We start from the raw sequence: 14520 nt of genomic DNA, 5'->3' as shown, positions 1-14520 counted from the left end.
CATTCTACATAAAATACTTTATTAAACTTAATGAAATCGTAATAACTTTCAGCAATTAATAAAGTTCACCATAATGTTGCTATACCATTACGCTGTAACAGAGCAAAAATGAATTTACATCACCAAAGATTAGGTCAGATTATTCTACGTTGAATATTATGACTATAAATACTTCCTTGAGCTTGACCTACTTTTCAAAAAGTAGTCTTCACAGTTAGCTATTCATAGTCTTCATGGTAATATGTGCGATGTACACCATTCAAGAACTGCAATAAAGTCTCCTATTCAATATCATCAGTAGTTGAAAGGTAAGTCATTTTTACAATTGTACTAACGTTCTTCGTAGATATCACTACAGACAATATGTTAGTTCCAAATTAATGGATTTCAGCTTCAGATCAGCTTCACCGTCTGGATGGAGAATATTTTTTATGTAATCAACTATACAAACTAATGAAAATCTCGTTGCGCTACGCAGCAACTTAGTTAAAATCTCATTTTAGAAAATATGATTTATGTAAGAAATATTACGTTGCAATAAATGCTCAATAAAAAACTCGTAAATTTCATTGTACAGTAATTGTAAATCGTTATCATTGACTGCAGTAGCTCAAATAAAACATCTGAAATTCATGCAACCTGCATTATGTAAATAGAAATCAAGTACAAATTGCATATTCTTCTGTTACTACAAAGAGCATCCTTATTGCGGAAACCATTGACAGCGGCGAAGTACATTTTAATTAAAGCCACTTCTGTGTATGACTATCAATTGCATGCATTTTATTTTTTTATTACCATTTAACATCCAAATTTTCTACCTCATTTGCAGCAAAATATCGAAAAGTATGCTTCTAGGAATTGTGCGAGAAATGTGGTAATACATTTTGCATTTCCTAAGATTCATCTATATCACTTGTTTGAAAGATTTTTATATAGAAATCAATATTTCCTGGACTAAACAGGCTTTGCTGTTTTGGATGCTGAAAAAAGCTGTTTTGCAATGTGTGCATGTTCCTTCCCACATTGATACATACGAGAGATTAAATTTTTTTGCAAAGTTTCATGGAAAGCAACCTCGAGCTGGTGGAATAAATCGCTTCTAAAGTAGGTACATTGACTGTCACTACACAGAGAGTTCACCAATATGTAAGTTTCTTTCAACGTAACCAGGATTCGTGAGTTTCCCCAAATGAAACAGCCTTACTATTTCAATAAAGAAATTATTCAAAATTTTATGCCTCGCACGATGTCTCGATTTTCAGTGATCGAAGTTTCCTTTAATTTTAGGCCATTTTGATGAATTTGATGGAATTTGCTTACAATCAGAAGGAAATGGACATAGGACATTTGATATACTAACTTTATATTAATTTATCTCATTATAATGCACCATTGATATCAATGTCCAACGTTATTTCTCTTTCACATTGATTAATACCTGATTGTTCTACCGCATGCTTTGCATATCCATTTTATTTTATAAAACTGTCTACGCATGTCTCCAAAACGCATTACTATGCGGTAGATCATCTTTATTATCCAATGTTCTTTTCAATGATATTAAAATTATATCTCTTTGAGTGTACTGTCGCTTTCCAACCTTACTTGAATCCCGCGTAAGAAAATGAACTGTAAATGAAGTAGTTTGCGTAAAACATAATTGGAAAAGCAATAAAAATAAAGGAATTAACACTTTCGCACAATTGAATGTCTCCTTGCATGGTATTTTTCCTTTTATTTGCATATATTCACTTACAAATACAGAACAACCAATGACAATCTCAGAAAACAGGAACCAATAATTATTTGCTTTTCTGATAATTAATGGCAGCAATGCGCAGCAAAAAGGTACATAAATTTTCAATAATTCACATTCGATAATTTTATGAAATATATTATAAATTATCTGGCTAGCAGATTTTACATTTATAGAAGAGAGAAAGTGAATATTGCGTCAGAATTGTATTCTTCTCTCATCATTCTGACTAATTCCTATTTGAGAATTGTACTCACGCGAACAATTGCGTTTGAAAAAATTTAAAATTTTAAGGATGCTGTAACGGATAAACGAAAGTCAAGAACAAATTTTATTTGAAGAAGGCACTTCCCTTCCCTCAATTCTTTAAACATTTTGAATAAATCTTCACAAAATTGTTTTCCTTGTATAGTTATTTATTCTGTATATTTTATTTCTCTTCTTTACATTCACACTAATATCGCATTTTTCTGCCATCTCCGTTTTGTGAAAAATGGCCAATGATTATTTGCCGTAATTTCTACTATTTTTGAATGATGGTTGTTCACAATGATAAATAATAGCGTTGTAGAGAATTTCAGTGAAATGTGCCAATTAATTTTGGAATAAATGGTCTGTTGAGTTAGCGCATTGCGCCTATCTTTATACATAGGAAAGTTGCCCATCTGTAACTTCCTCAAACAGGTACTAGGATGCAAGAATTTCATCAGACGTAACATTCTTAACAATTGATTAGGCTGTGTATTCAAACTTAGCTACCTTGTGCAATATTTTAGTTGTTTGAGCAATCCATTTTTCCTTCATTTTCAGTCTGTTTTGATTAATTCATTGAGACCTGTTTTAGAACAAGCTAAAATGGAAATAAATCGTTCAACATACACATTTTCTATTAATTTCTCTTCTATAATGCGTGATTCAAATGAAAGTTCAACGTTATTTTCCATCAACAATGATTAATACTTGAATGTCATAACGTACGCCCTGCATGTTTAATTTTGTGCAAAAACATTTTGTGCAAAAAAATTGTTCATTTCAATTGATAACGTGTATTTCATAATTCATGTTATTTAAAGGTCTTCTGATTGATACCAAATATGTCCTTCTTTGAATTCCATTTCGCTTTTCAGTTGTTGCTAAGTGCCACATGTGAAAATCTGGTTTTAATGTGGCAGTTTGCAATAACAATTGTATGAAATTGTAATAAAAGTAAATAAGTTAAGAATTAATTAAAATTAAATGTCCCCATCCATGATATTTTACCATTCGTTTAAGATACCCACTTTAAATTTCAGTAAAAGTAATGGAATTTTGCTAGGAAAGCACAGCGAATTATTCATTGCATAATAATTTAAAGCAGTGCGGCGCAGGATAAATTTTTATACTGTTGAATAATGCACAATCGATGACTGTTTGAGAAATTCGATGAAATATCTGGTTCTAAATTTGATATTTATAAAAGAAAGAAATGCAATATTGTATAAAATATCTATTCCCATCTCTTATGCTGGAATAATTTTCATTTCAGAAGCTCAAATAATGAAATAAATTACGTTTAAAAAATTATAAGGTTTAATGATGCTGTAAGCGATAAAGAACAATCAGGAACAAATTTTGTTTGATCAAGATACTACTGTTCGCTCAATTTTGTTAGCGATTGCGATAAATCTTCACAAAATCATTTTCCTTGCACACTTATTTATTCCGTATATTTTATTTCTCGTTTTTTTCTCCTTACAATTCCTCCTATTTACTAATTTCTCATTTTTAGTTTCCCGTTTCAAAGAAATATCTCGACAAATGGTGAACATGGAACGGCTAGGACACGGTTGCTGTTGTTTTGTAATTTGTTCTGATCGATCTTGTAATTTCAATAGGGAATCGCTTAATCCAAAAATTTCCTTAATTTCATTGGCATTAGCCTTTGTTGTTTTGCGAAATACTGGGATAAACGTTTCTTGAAATTTTGAAATTTTTTCATTGATATCGATCGACATCGTCAGATCAGTGTGTTTTTCAAAGTTTCATTTAAAACAACTTTGTAAATGTGCAATAAATACCCTTTGAAATTTTTACACTGCCTATGTTGATACACAGGATATCTGCCATTCGCAAATTATCATCATGCGCAACCACAATTTGTTATTTTCCCCAAATTAAATAGTTTTGCAAAATTAAATAGTAAAATTGAGAACTATATTTTTTCAGAACAAAAATTTTATTATTTTTCAATTTTGGGCAATCCAGTTTTTCTACACCTACGTTCATGAACAGCAACAGGTTTATGATGAGATTTCCATGAGTTTTCAAATCTACATTCGTAAATGAATAGATTTACATTCATGTATTATTATATAACATTGAGTTTGAATAAAAACGTAATAAGTTTCATATATAAGTAAACATTGCCTTTGTAACTATGTCATTATGCTATTACTGACTAAAACTGAAATTATTCCACTACAAGCTATGGCACATTCTACTTCCTCAGACTTCAACTTGACCCACTTTCAAGAATGTTATCCCAATGGTTATTCAGTTTATTAGTGTGTAAAATAGCCATCATGAAGCGCGTTCAACTCTCCTCAGTATCATCTACAATTACAAGGTAGGTTACATTTCATTACTGAACTCCCGATCTGATTATGTTTGAATGACTTCAATCAACCTCTTTCCTCTTAGTAAGAAATTAAGTGGGAACATTATTATGTGAGCTAAATGTGCATATTTTTTCAATAATATGCAATATATGATTAAATGTATAAGCTAGTGAACTAATTAGAAAAGAAATTTCAAATTTACAGTAGAAATAATGTAATCTACGATGAATATTCTTGTCCAATTTTGTTATTTTGAGTAATTCTTAAATCTGCAGCCCAATCCATCAATAAAATTTTGAAAAATGAAAATTAAAGCATCAGCGATGCAGTAATCTCTAAGCAAAAATGAGGAACAAATGTTAATCAAATTTGAAAATACTTTTGGTAAAAACTATTATTCTTTCGAGGTAAAGTTATGCACAATAACAATTTATGCATCCCTATTTATTTCGTACATTTTATTTCTCTTCTTTCCATTCCCATTAAAATCACATTTTTCTGGTTCTATTGTTTTGCGATAAACTGCGAAATTTCTACTTTTTTTGATAGGTGGATGTTTACATTGATAAGGAATAATGTTAGGGCGAGATTCATCGCAATCTGCCCATTAGGTTTGGCATAAATGGCCTCTAAATTTCTCCCAGTGTCTATTTTAATACGTATGAGAATTCTCCATCAGTAGCTTCCTCGAAATGGAACAAGAATGCGTGAATTACAGAAAACATAACATTTTGGGCTTTTGAAGAATGTATGCATTCAAAATGAACAGTCTCGTGGAATATTCTACTTGCTTTCGCATTCCATTTTTCCTTCATTTGCAGCTGATTTTGATTAATTCGATGTAATTTGTTTCAAAACAAGTTGAAATGGAAATATATCATTCAGCGTACTCAGTTTCTGGTTGTATATTTTATCAGTTCACTCAGTTTGGTGGAATTTTCAACGTTATTTACCTTCAACATTGATTAATACCTGATTGTCATACCGTACGCCTTGGATGCTTCAATTTTTTTGAAAAAAATATTTATTGCATGGAATGCTGTGACTTTTATTCAACTCGCTTCTGATTGATGCCAAACTTGTCCTTCTTTGAATTCATTTTCAGTTTGCCATTGAAGCTAAATACCACACGTAAAAATGTGCTTTTAATGTAGTGGTTTGCGATAACAATTGCAAAAAATAGTAATGAAAGTAAAGAAATAAAAAATCGGTAACAATTAAATGTTCCTATCGATGGTAGTTTTCCCAATCGATTGAGATATACACTATAGAGTTCAGTAAAAATAATGTAATGATGCTGGAAAAGCGCAGCTACTTATACATTGCATTTGCAAAAATTTAAAGCAGTACTGCACCGGATAGACGTCCATAAATTTATAATAGTACGCAGTCACTGATATTTTGAGAAATTTGATTAAATACTTGGTTTACAAGTTTAAGGTTTATAAAAGGAATAAATGAAACGTTTCATCAAATTTGCATTCCCATCTCTTCATGTTGACTTATTCTCATTTCAGAAGCGCAATTAATTGAAGAAATTACGTTTAAAAAATTTTATAGTTTAAGAATGCTGTAGCGATAAAGAAAAGTCAAGAAGAAATTTTAGTTAAATGAGATGATTTTTTTTTGCTCAAATATTTATTGTTTTGTAAACCTTTTCACAATATGACTTTCCTTGCATATGTATTTATTCTACATATTTTGTTTCTCTAATTTTCTTTCCCATTTATAATCCATTTTATTTCCATTTCCAAGTCTAGATTACGAGAAATACGCAACAAGGAATAGTGAATCGAAGTTTGTTGCTCCTTTCTTATTTGTTTCGTTCTATTCATAGCATTTTACAGTAAATCGATTTATCCACCTTTTGTGAATTTCTCGGGCTATTACAGCCTTTGTTATTTTGCTTCAAACGGCGAAACATTATTCGAAAATCCGTTTTCCAAAATTTTCTGACTTTCTCGAAACAGCACAAGTCTGCGTGATTTTCAGAATACGCAACATATTAGTTAAGTATGCATTAGAAATGAGCAGCTTGGTACAATATTTTACTTGTTTGGTAAATTTAATTTCCGTTCATTTACATTCTTGAACAGTAACAGATCTTCAAATCAACACTCGAAAGTAAATTGATCTGTCACATTGCGTCATATTCCATAAGGGTTGAATACAAACGTAATTACCTTTATAATTAGTAAAAATTTGGAACTTTAATGATGTCATTACGCTTTCAAAATTAAAAGTGAAGTGATTTCAACAGAGGGAATGTCATATTCTAATTACCTGCTGTTGGCGCTGAACAAGCTTGATATGTCATCCTCATGGTTATGTGGTTTATTAGCGTGTAGAGCAACAGCCAAGAAGCGCGTTTAGCACTTCTCCTCAATACAATCTTCAGTTTCAAAGTAAGTGTTGCGTCACTCCTATGCTTCTGTTACGTTCATATATGATTGCAATCAAACAACCTATTAATCACAAATAGAGTGTGAACAATACAGTGCAAGATGAATGTTCTGAGGAATCCATGAGAAACTTGCTAAATACCCTACCTCTGTATTATCCGACATTTTGTCCAATAGTTTAACTATGATTCCTGTACCAATGGTTCTGTGCAGCTTCATTGACTACCCCAGCACACTTTCTTTCCTATGGTGGGTTACTGAGGCCCCATCAGCGTATTGATAAAAGTCACGTAACTAGTGGTTCCTTTCCTCCGGTTTCCAATATAACTGATGCTTCTTCTGTATCGCCCTTAACTTTAACCTTTTCAGTGCATTAAATGTATTTTATCTCAGCGTACCGTGTGACATTTGAGCAAAGGCTACCCAGCAGTTTCAGAATAAATGGCTTATAACTTTGGCACATTTCCAGGTTTTGATATTTTTGGTAATTTAACGTACATGAAAGATGTTATGTTAGTTCATAATTAAAAACAGGGTATTTTCTTAAACTGGACACTTTTTTGCAATATTTTGCGGCTTTTGGAAATGCAGGTTTTCCTCCTTTATGTACAATACCAACTGTTTTCAAAATTGTTCTTGAAAATTGATCGCAACGCCAATGAAATGGTAAATGCTTTCTGTTTGTAATAAATCTGAATAAATTCATCCCAAAACTGTTGTTAATATTCATTAATGCTTGATGGCCTTAAAGGTATACATTCAAAGTGTCCTTTGCGTTTGATAAACAATCAATTCGTGTCGTGGAATGCGTAATATCATCATTACTATTATTTCCATTCTTCATTAATACCCAACATGTGCCTATATGAATATAGATTTATTTCGTTGAATCCTTCTGTGCTCTTGCTGGAGATGCACTTTTAGTGTTGCAGTTCGTAGGAGGAATAAATTCTGATTGCACATCAAAGTAATTGAATAAATAATTTGTCTGAGATGTGTCGAATGAGTTGTTACATAGAATTCATTTGAAACAGTTTTAGTCTTACACTGAAAAATAGGCATTTGAAAAACGGTCATGAGTAATTAAAATATTTCTTACCTCGGATTTTCCATTATTACTCCATTATTATTAGGTCTTTACGCTTTTACTACACTAAAGGCAGCGTGATATGCTATTTAAATTGTAGACCTGCTCATGTACAACTTTTCACATTGTGCCCTCTATGGTCGGCTATTAATTCTATTCATGTGATGGGCATCAGGCAAGCAGCGTTTTTAATTCTTCTCCTCCAAATCATCTGTCATTCAAATAAGCTATGCTTCATATTTGATGTCACGTTATCTGCAAGTATGTCATATTTGTACATATTCATCAATATGCCAGCTTATAACTAACAGATTTCTATTTTCTTTTACTAACATTCATTCTATGCTTGCATGTTAGAGCGAAATTAATTTACAGTAATAGGCATGAAAAATGGAATTTCTTTTGGGGATTCTTCAGCGAATGTTTGAAATAAAATTACATTGTTCATTAATTAACTTCTTCCTGTTTTCTTTGATAGCTATTTATTGTCCGCCTAAAGCTTTTATGGTTACATAGAATATTACGCATGGAGTGGAGTTTCAAGAATAACAATTTCGATTTTTTTCCTACTAATCGAATTACTAATATACTAATTGAACTTGATGGAATAAATTTTCATACTATTTGCATTGTTCCGCACTTTAGATAACAGTGCATGATAGAAATATTAAAATTCATGTAATTTATTTATTTATTAATTTCTAATTTCTAATTAATTTTCTAGATTAGTATGTGTGGGAAACGCATACGTTGCTCTGACAGAGAAAGAAAGACAACGTGTAAGTAAAAGACATTGTTTTACCTGCATTTCACTCATTTTCAAATTTTGAAAAATTAGACAAATATATAACATTCAAAGTGAAAAATTAAGACTAACTACTTCCCTGCAAATAAATTATGGTATGTGAACAGTATCGTTGATAGGGGGGTCTTAGGCAGCCCCTCCCTCATTGGGAAAATTTTGTGCAACTCTCACTAATACCAACCTGCAATGCATCATACAAGTGTTAATCTGAAATAATTGATAATCTACAGTTCACTAGCAACTTAATAGTAGCCTCATTTCTACGATTGATGAAAGCAGAAGATATAGATATTGCATAAGCAAAGCAGTCATATTCGCGCATTCATTATTACAGAAAAATGCACCACTTACAACACTATGGCCAAATAGCAACACGGCAGTGAATGCGTTTGCAATCATGCAGTGTTTGGTTGTCGCTGCAAGTTTTCAATTTGGTCTCAATAGTTGAAGATACAAAAAAAGGTTACAAAAATCACTATTTCGGCATCATTAAGTCGACACTGTTGAGTTTCGGCATTACTAAGTCTTCTGATTTTGAAGCCATTTGCAACAGTTATGAAGTGCATTCAGAAGTCAGTTTGTTTTTCAAAAGATCCTTCATAGGACCTACAGCGCTTAAAGCTTTAGAAAAGCTGAATGCGGAATGTAAGCTTAAGAACCGAAAATACGGCTACCTTGACATGCTTTGTGGAACGAGGTGGGTCATTTGTACCGTACATTAGTTGAGGCTTTGCAGCATATTATAGAGTGGAAACACAACAGCGCTGCCTCTTATGCAGAGCAGTTATGAGTTGCAGCATGTCGAGGCAGTTTTGTTATTTCGTTGACGGCTCTTAACAAAGTGCTTTTGTTAATTTTACTGCTTCCAAAAATTCTTCAGGCTTCTTGCTTTGATCTGTTGCAATGTTGTGATAAGTTGAATTTTGGAAGTGGCGGACTAAATTCGGGGAGTGTTTTTGTGAGATTTGGAATTCAGCGAAAACGCTGTATGGTGATTTAATACCCCCTTCTCGAAATATATTCAAGCAGATGAACAGATCGAACATTCGAAATAAAAACTCGTCGACTGACGGTGTGGACACCTTTATGCAGAACGTTATTCAGTACTTCTACTAGTAATTTATTGAACACTTCAATAATGCTATGCGATTAAGTGCCCTCATACCTCAATTTTGATCAGTATGATAAGTCCATTAAAAAATTCCATGGTCACCTATTAAAAATATATCGACGACTAAAGTAAGGTACTTAAGTGTGAAATTACACTCTGGAGGTAAAAATGGGAAAGCGTACTTCTTTAAGATTGCCAATCAGTGCGCTTGATGCTCTAGCATTGTACCCAAAAAGTAATTACTTGAACGTGTCCTTACCCCTACAGATTTTCGACCAGCGACCGCAGAACGAAGCTATACTGCACAGATAAGTCTTGAAAATTATTTCCTGACTACCATGACAGACGAACGACTGAGCGAACTAATGCTTACATTCCTTCTAACTTTTCCATTCAAATAAACCGCGTAATATTCAAATTCAGTTTCATTTGGGATCGAAACGTGTCGTTCATTTGAAATTAAATTGTAATAATAAATTTTCAAGTTATTCTATCGCGTGATTTTCATTATAATTTTGTTTAAATGAAAAAACGGTACTATTTTGTTCATCAAAGACTGTCATGTAAAATAACACGTAAATGATAAATCTCGTGTATACTATGTCCGCACTTCTCCATAATTCAAATGCCTCTGTATATTTGAAATTAAATGAAGGGATATAATTTCCTCTCACAATGCTCTAAATACGCACGTTTGTTTTCATTCCTGCTCCATAATTGATTTTCTGCTGGTAAAGTGTTGTTCGACGGCACAAGATTTCAGAAGACAGGATATTTTACCTTGCATCATCCTCAACATCTGTAAGTGCTACTCATCGCGCCATTTCAGAGCACAATCAGATGGTTATAATGCCAGGTAAGTAAGAATCACAAAATCAGAGAAAACAGCTAAGAGCAACATTTCCTGCAGCAATTTTTATAAAAAATCGAATAAACGAGGCTATGAGGGAAGAGGTTGGAGGAGTGGTGGGTGAATGTCAGAGTTCAGAGTACAGAGATGAAATCGAGTTAGGCGGTGGAGAAGTTGAAGAAGAGGCTGTTAGTGTTAGAGTGCGATTTAAATATAAAACAAACAGGCAAGCTGGACGAATGAAATGCGCCATAGTGACAGCCAATGCGCCGTGGGTTAGAAATTTGCATATGATAAAATAGGCAGAGTTTGTTGGGAAAACAGGTGCAAAATAGGGAAGGCATGGAAGGAAAGTGTACTTGTGGGGGTTACTGAAAAATTGTATCTGCTAATCAAGTTGACTTTATTGTTGGGTACACGCGGGAAAGCGAAGCATGGCAGAAAATCATTGGACATTTCCTTGTGCTCAAACCAGCACAAAAGTCAAGAAAACACAAACAATATTAAAATATACCCAGAATTTAGGCATGAATTATAAAGCAGTAAATTAAAAGTATACGTGAATCTGCCGCTATCAATCATACTGTTGGCAGCTGGTACAGTCTGCGCCTCAGCTTCACTGTTGTCAGTGGAATAAAGACAAGTTTCATTTAATGACGTAATTCTTACAGATAATTTTATCCTACATTAGAGCAGAATACAAAGAATAGAAAGAAAATAAAGTAGAGAAAATGAAAAAAAGTAAAAAATTATTTTACTATAAAAATAATAAATATTAAAAATAAAAATATTAAATAAAAATAAAAACAAACTGCAAAAATAAATTCATGAAAAATAATTAATTAATGTATAGTATACAGTACTATACATTATTTGAATTACCAAATTATTGATAAGAAGGTTAACAAGTCATACACAAATGAGAGAAAAGCAAACGTTGTATCCATACTTATTATTTCATTCCATTCATATTCGATTAATGGTGGCAGTGCGTAGCGAAGGTAATGTGCAATCTGCATTCAGGTGAAAATTTATTACTGAAACTTATTTTCCTGATTTTTTTCCATTGATGCACGTCTATTTAATTATCTTAGCATTTTTCATTTTAAAGATGCGTCAAACATAAAATATTTTTAAAGAATAATTCTCAATTTCATATAGTTAAACGATGAAGTACTTGAAAAAATCCACATTCCAATACGCTATTTTCCTTATTCATCTAAATTTAATTGCACTTGACGATAAAGTTTACAATTTTCAGATGTTCACTTCATTTTGAACTGAGCAGGTCGAATATCATTCAGCATATAGTGTTTTCTATTATGCAAGACAGAAAAATGCCGTATTCATACAGAAATTATTTTTAATATCAATCTACATTGTTTTTAAAGCTTTACACCATGAAAACATTTGATAAATCAAAATTTTTATCTAGTAAATTTTGCTTCTCAAGGGGCGCAACCAGCGTGCAAACTTATTGTTTATATTATGTTGAGATTCTGTTCTTATTCATCTCTGTGTAGCATATCCAACTTACCTAAGCCGACTTATACGGCTGAGTGCGCAGTGACTGACTTTTATGCTTTCATATTAGCCATTCACAAGGTATATTGACTTTGTGAACTAAAAGCAGCGTTGAACGATATTTGCCCACTTCATTTGCGCATTATGTAATGACGAAGGCATGTTCTTAGACATAGAAAATGTTATCTTTTCAAACAAAGGCGTGGTGCAGATTCAACTAAAATTAGCATGCAATTTCAATTTGTTTGCTTTTGAGCTTATGCGTGGCCCAAATAATGTTTGTTCAACGAAATGAAATACGTTTCATACTTGTTAATCATTGGAAATGAACTTTATGTAAATTTTCCGGAGGCTACTATTAGTTGCTCTAGAAATTCATTTCAAATGATTGTAGGCGAACGAGGTGCGGCGAATGAACAATGGCGCTTTCAATGCAATGACAGACGAAGAAGACCACAAAAAACGGCTTTGTTTTTTTATTTATTATAACATTATTTCATTAAATTAATTCTTCTACATTTAGATACAGAAGAATAGAAGATAAAAGAAGACATCCCAAAGACAAGGGTAAGTTAGGTAAGTATAATTCTTTGAGTTAGGTTAATTAGTTAAACTTCACTGAGGAGTTCTTGAGTCTGTAATTTATATAAGTTCGAGCTGTAAGTTATCGAGCATGATTGTTTGTTAATTAGAGTAATTGGATGTAGATCATGAGTATTATTATAATTAATTTGAGTGGCTTTCCGCATTTGAACATGTTTCACGTCCCATGCCTTGTCGAGTTGAGTTTAGGGTTCATTTGCGGAAAGAGAAATGATTGAATAATTTGACGATCATTTCAAAGGACATTTTGAGCTTAGTGAGTTTTTAGCACTGCTATAGTTTGAGTATTAGAATAAGTAAATGCTTGAGAATAGCAGTGCAAGGATAGGAGGAATGTGAGATAGGGTGGTGTGCAGGAGTTCGACGGGTTACACTGCACGACGCGACCCTAACCGTATCAAATGATCAAAGTCCATATTTTCAAAGCTCACCTCTTCCTCTCCCGGTTGCGGTACCAGAGGCCTGCCGCCTTGCTCGGATCCCAGCAATGAGATCTCAAGCAAGGTTTTTTTTCAGCCCGACCGCCCCCGCGCCGCCCCCCGCCCTCCTGCCCGTTAACGGGGACTTCCCTCGGCGGAGTCTCCTAGTCCCGTGCTGGCCAGAGACCGGTTTTAAAGAGATGACCATGTCCATTTGTGTGGAAATGGACGTTGTTTGAAATCTTGTGCAATGGGATTTCAACACCTATGTGAATTCGTAAGACGTATCTGTCCTAGAGGCAGTTATGCAAATTCGCAATTGACGTAGTGCTGAGACTCTGTTTCAGTGCCAATCTAGTGGTGATCGTTACTCCCCCAAGAGGAACGGTAAGCGTCGCTATGCGTTTGTGTTATTGTTACGCCGGCTCTGACACTTGGCCAATGATTGACATCAGATTTGCCGTCACACCTTTAACTAGTTCATTTGGCGTTGCACCTTTCATCAGTTTAGGCATTATACATTAGAAATTAATCTCCATCGAGAGTTTTCCCATATAATCATGCTAAGTAATGCTTAAATTTGTTAAAATTTTATACATTAATTTATTTATTTAGGAATTTAAATGATACATAAAATATAATTTTCATTCATCTAATAATTGGGGAAATTCAATAATTATTTCAATAATTTCATAAAAGTTTATCAATTTTTCATTATTTACATTTCATCTTATAAAAGATTTTAATTATTCATTAATTTTATACTGATAATAATATATGATTAGTGTAAAGCAGTTTTTTACATTAAAGAATGTAATATCAAAGTAGATTTCTACTTTAAAACAGTGTAATGTAAGCAGTTAAAAGGGATGTAATATGGTAAACATTTAATTAGCATAATTTTATTTATTAATTATTGGTGAATTATCTATTGTTTGAATATAAATTTTTTACTTATAAAAATGTTAATCGGGGTCTCCTTAAATTAGGCAGTGGCAAAAGTAAACTTCGTATAAATGAAATAAACAATTAGCTAAGACAAGGTGCAACAAGTTTAATCTCTCTTTAAATAGGAATTAATTTACCATAAATAGACTTGTTATTAATCCGTAACATGTAGGAAAACAAAATATTAAATATGAGATTAATTTTAATATGCTAATTAGAAATTTTAAAATGCAACGTAAATACAGCACTGAGTATTTTAATTTTTAATTAGCTTAAATAACGTCACTCGTAACAACATATTTCAGCAGTGAGAGTTTTTAATAAATGATTAACATACAATGTAAACACAAAATTCGTTCATAATATTTTATAATTAGGCATAATAACGTCACTTGTAACTACATATTAAAGCAGG

The 14520-nt window shown here is 32.6% G+C and overlaps 4 protein-coding genes across 4 annotated transcripts; 2 read left to right on the top strand and 2 right to left on the bottom strand.

The window, feature by feature from the left end:
• Nucleotides 1-3088: 3088 nt before the first annotated feature.
• On the bottom strand, nt 3089-4641 carry Tsp_08464 (hypothetical protein). Its single transcript, XM_003375427.1, has 4 exons — nt 4580-4641; nt 4019-4068; nt 3511-3713; nt 3089-3196 (listed from the first exon to the last, which is right to left on the bottom strand). The coding sequence occupies exons 1-4, from the start codon at nt 4639-4641 to the stop codon at nt 3089-3091; spliced, it is 423 nt and encodes a 140-aa protein (XP_003375475.1).
• A 4347-nt stretch (nt 4642-8988) lies between these two features.
• Tsp_08463 (hypothetical protein) lies at nt 8989-9650 on the top strand. The gene is made up of 4 exons (XM_003375426.1): nt 8989-9029; nt 9243-9351; nt 9397-9459; nt 9531-9650. Exons 1-4 carry the CDS (start codon nt 8989-8991, stop codon nt 9648-9650), a joined length of 333 nt encoding a protein of 110 aa, XP_003375474.1.
• A 1088-nt stretch (nt 9651-10738) lies between these two features.
• Nucleotides 10739-11830, bottom strand: Tsp_08462 (hypothetical protein). The gene is made up of 4 exons (XM_003375425.1): nt 11789-11830; nt 11548-11624; nt 11171-11293; nt 10739-10982 (listed from the first exon to the last, which is right to left on the bottom strand). The coding sequence occupies exons 1-4, from the start codon at nt 11828-11830 to the stop codon at nt 10739-10741; spliced, it is 486 nt and encodes a 161-aa protein (XP_003375473.1).
• A 689-nt stretch (nt 11831-12519) lies between these two features.
• Nucleotides 12520-13396, top strand: Tsp_08461 (conserved hypothetical protein). Its single transcript, XM_003375424.1, is given in 6 exon segments — nt 12520-12605; nt 12659-12702; nt 12787-12794; nt 12872-12928; nt 13079-13242; nt 13255-13396. 6 exon segments carry the CDS (start codon nt 12520-12522, stop codon nt 13394-13396), a joined length of 501 nt encoding a protein of 166 aa, XP_003375472.1.
• Nucleotides 13397-14520: the final 1124 nt, after the last annotated feature.

The sequence above is a fragment of the Trichinella spiralis genome (genome assembly GCF_000181795.1).
Source record: "Trichinella spiralis strain ISS 195 chromosome Unknown Scfld5, whole genome shotgun sequence".
NCBI classification, from domain to species: domain Eukaryota; kingdom Metazoa; phylum Nematoda; class Enoplea; order Trichinellida; family Trichinellidae; genus Trichinella; species Trichinella spiralis.
Note: the sequence above shows the minus strand (reverse complement) of the source record. Positions and strands in the feature narration are given on the sequence as shown.

Excerpts from the sequence above, each read along its gene's own strand:
- Tsp_08463 (XM_003375426.1), top strand. The coding sequence starts at position 8,989 with ATGCACCACTTACAACACTATGGCCAAATAGCAACACGGCA. Across the intron at positions 9,030-9,242 it reads GGCCAAATAGCAACACGGCA|ATCCTTCATAGGACCTACAG; the intron begins GTGAATGCGTTT and ends GTTTTTCAAAAG. Across the intron at positions 9,460-9,530 it reads AGTTGCAGCATGTCGAGGCA|GCTTCTTGCTTTGATCTGTT; the intron begins GTTTTGTTATTT and ends AAAATTCTTCAG.
- Tsp_08461 (XM_003375424.1), top strand. The coding sequence starts at position 12,520 with ATGATTGTAGGCGAACGAGGTGCGGCGAATGAACAATGGCGCTTTCAA. Across the intron at positions 12,606-12,658 it reads AGACCACAAAAAACGGCTTT|ATACAGAAGAATAGAAGATA; the intron begins GTTTTTTTATTT and ends TTCTACATTTAG. Across the intron at positions 12,929-13,078 it reads CTTGTCGAGTTGAGTTTAGG|ATAGGGTGGTGTGCAGGAGT; the intron begins GTTCATTTGCGG and ends GAGGAATGTGAG.
- Tsp_08464 (XM_003375427.1), bottom strand. The coding sequence starts at position 4,641 with ATGGATTGGGCTGCAGATTTAAGAATTACTCAAAATAACAAAATTGGA. Across the intron at positions 4,069-4,579 it reads ATTGGACAAGAATATTCATC|ATTTGAAAACTCATGGAAAT; the intron begins GTAGATTACATT and ends TTACGAATGTAG. Across the intron at positions 3,197-3,510 it reads AAACTAAAAATGAGAAATTA|AACCAGATATTTCATCGAAT; the intron begins GTAAATAGGAGG and ends TATCAAATTTAG.
- Tsp_08462 (XM_003375425.1), bottom strand. The coding sequence starts at position 11,830 with ATGAATAAGGAAAATAGCGTATTGGAATGTGGATTTTTTCAA. Across the intron at positions 11,625-11,788 it reads TGGAATGTGGATTTTTTCAA|ATTGCACATTACCTTCGCTA; the intron begins GTACTTCATCGT and ends ACCTGAATGCAG. Across the intron at positions 11,294-11,547 it reads ATAATAAGTATGGATACAAC|GATAAAATTATCTGTAAGAA; the intron begins GTTTGCTTTTCT and ends GCTCTAATGTAG.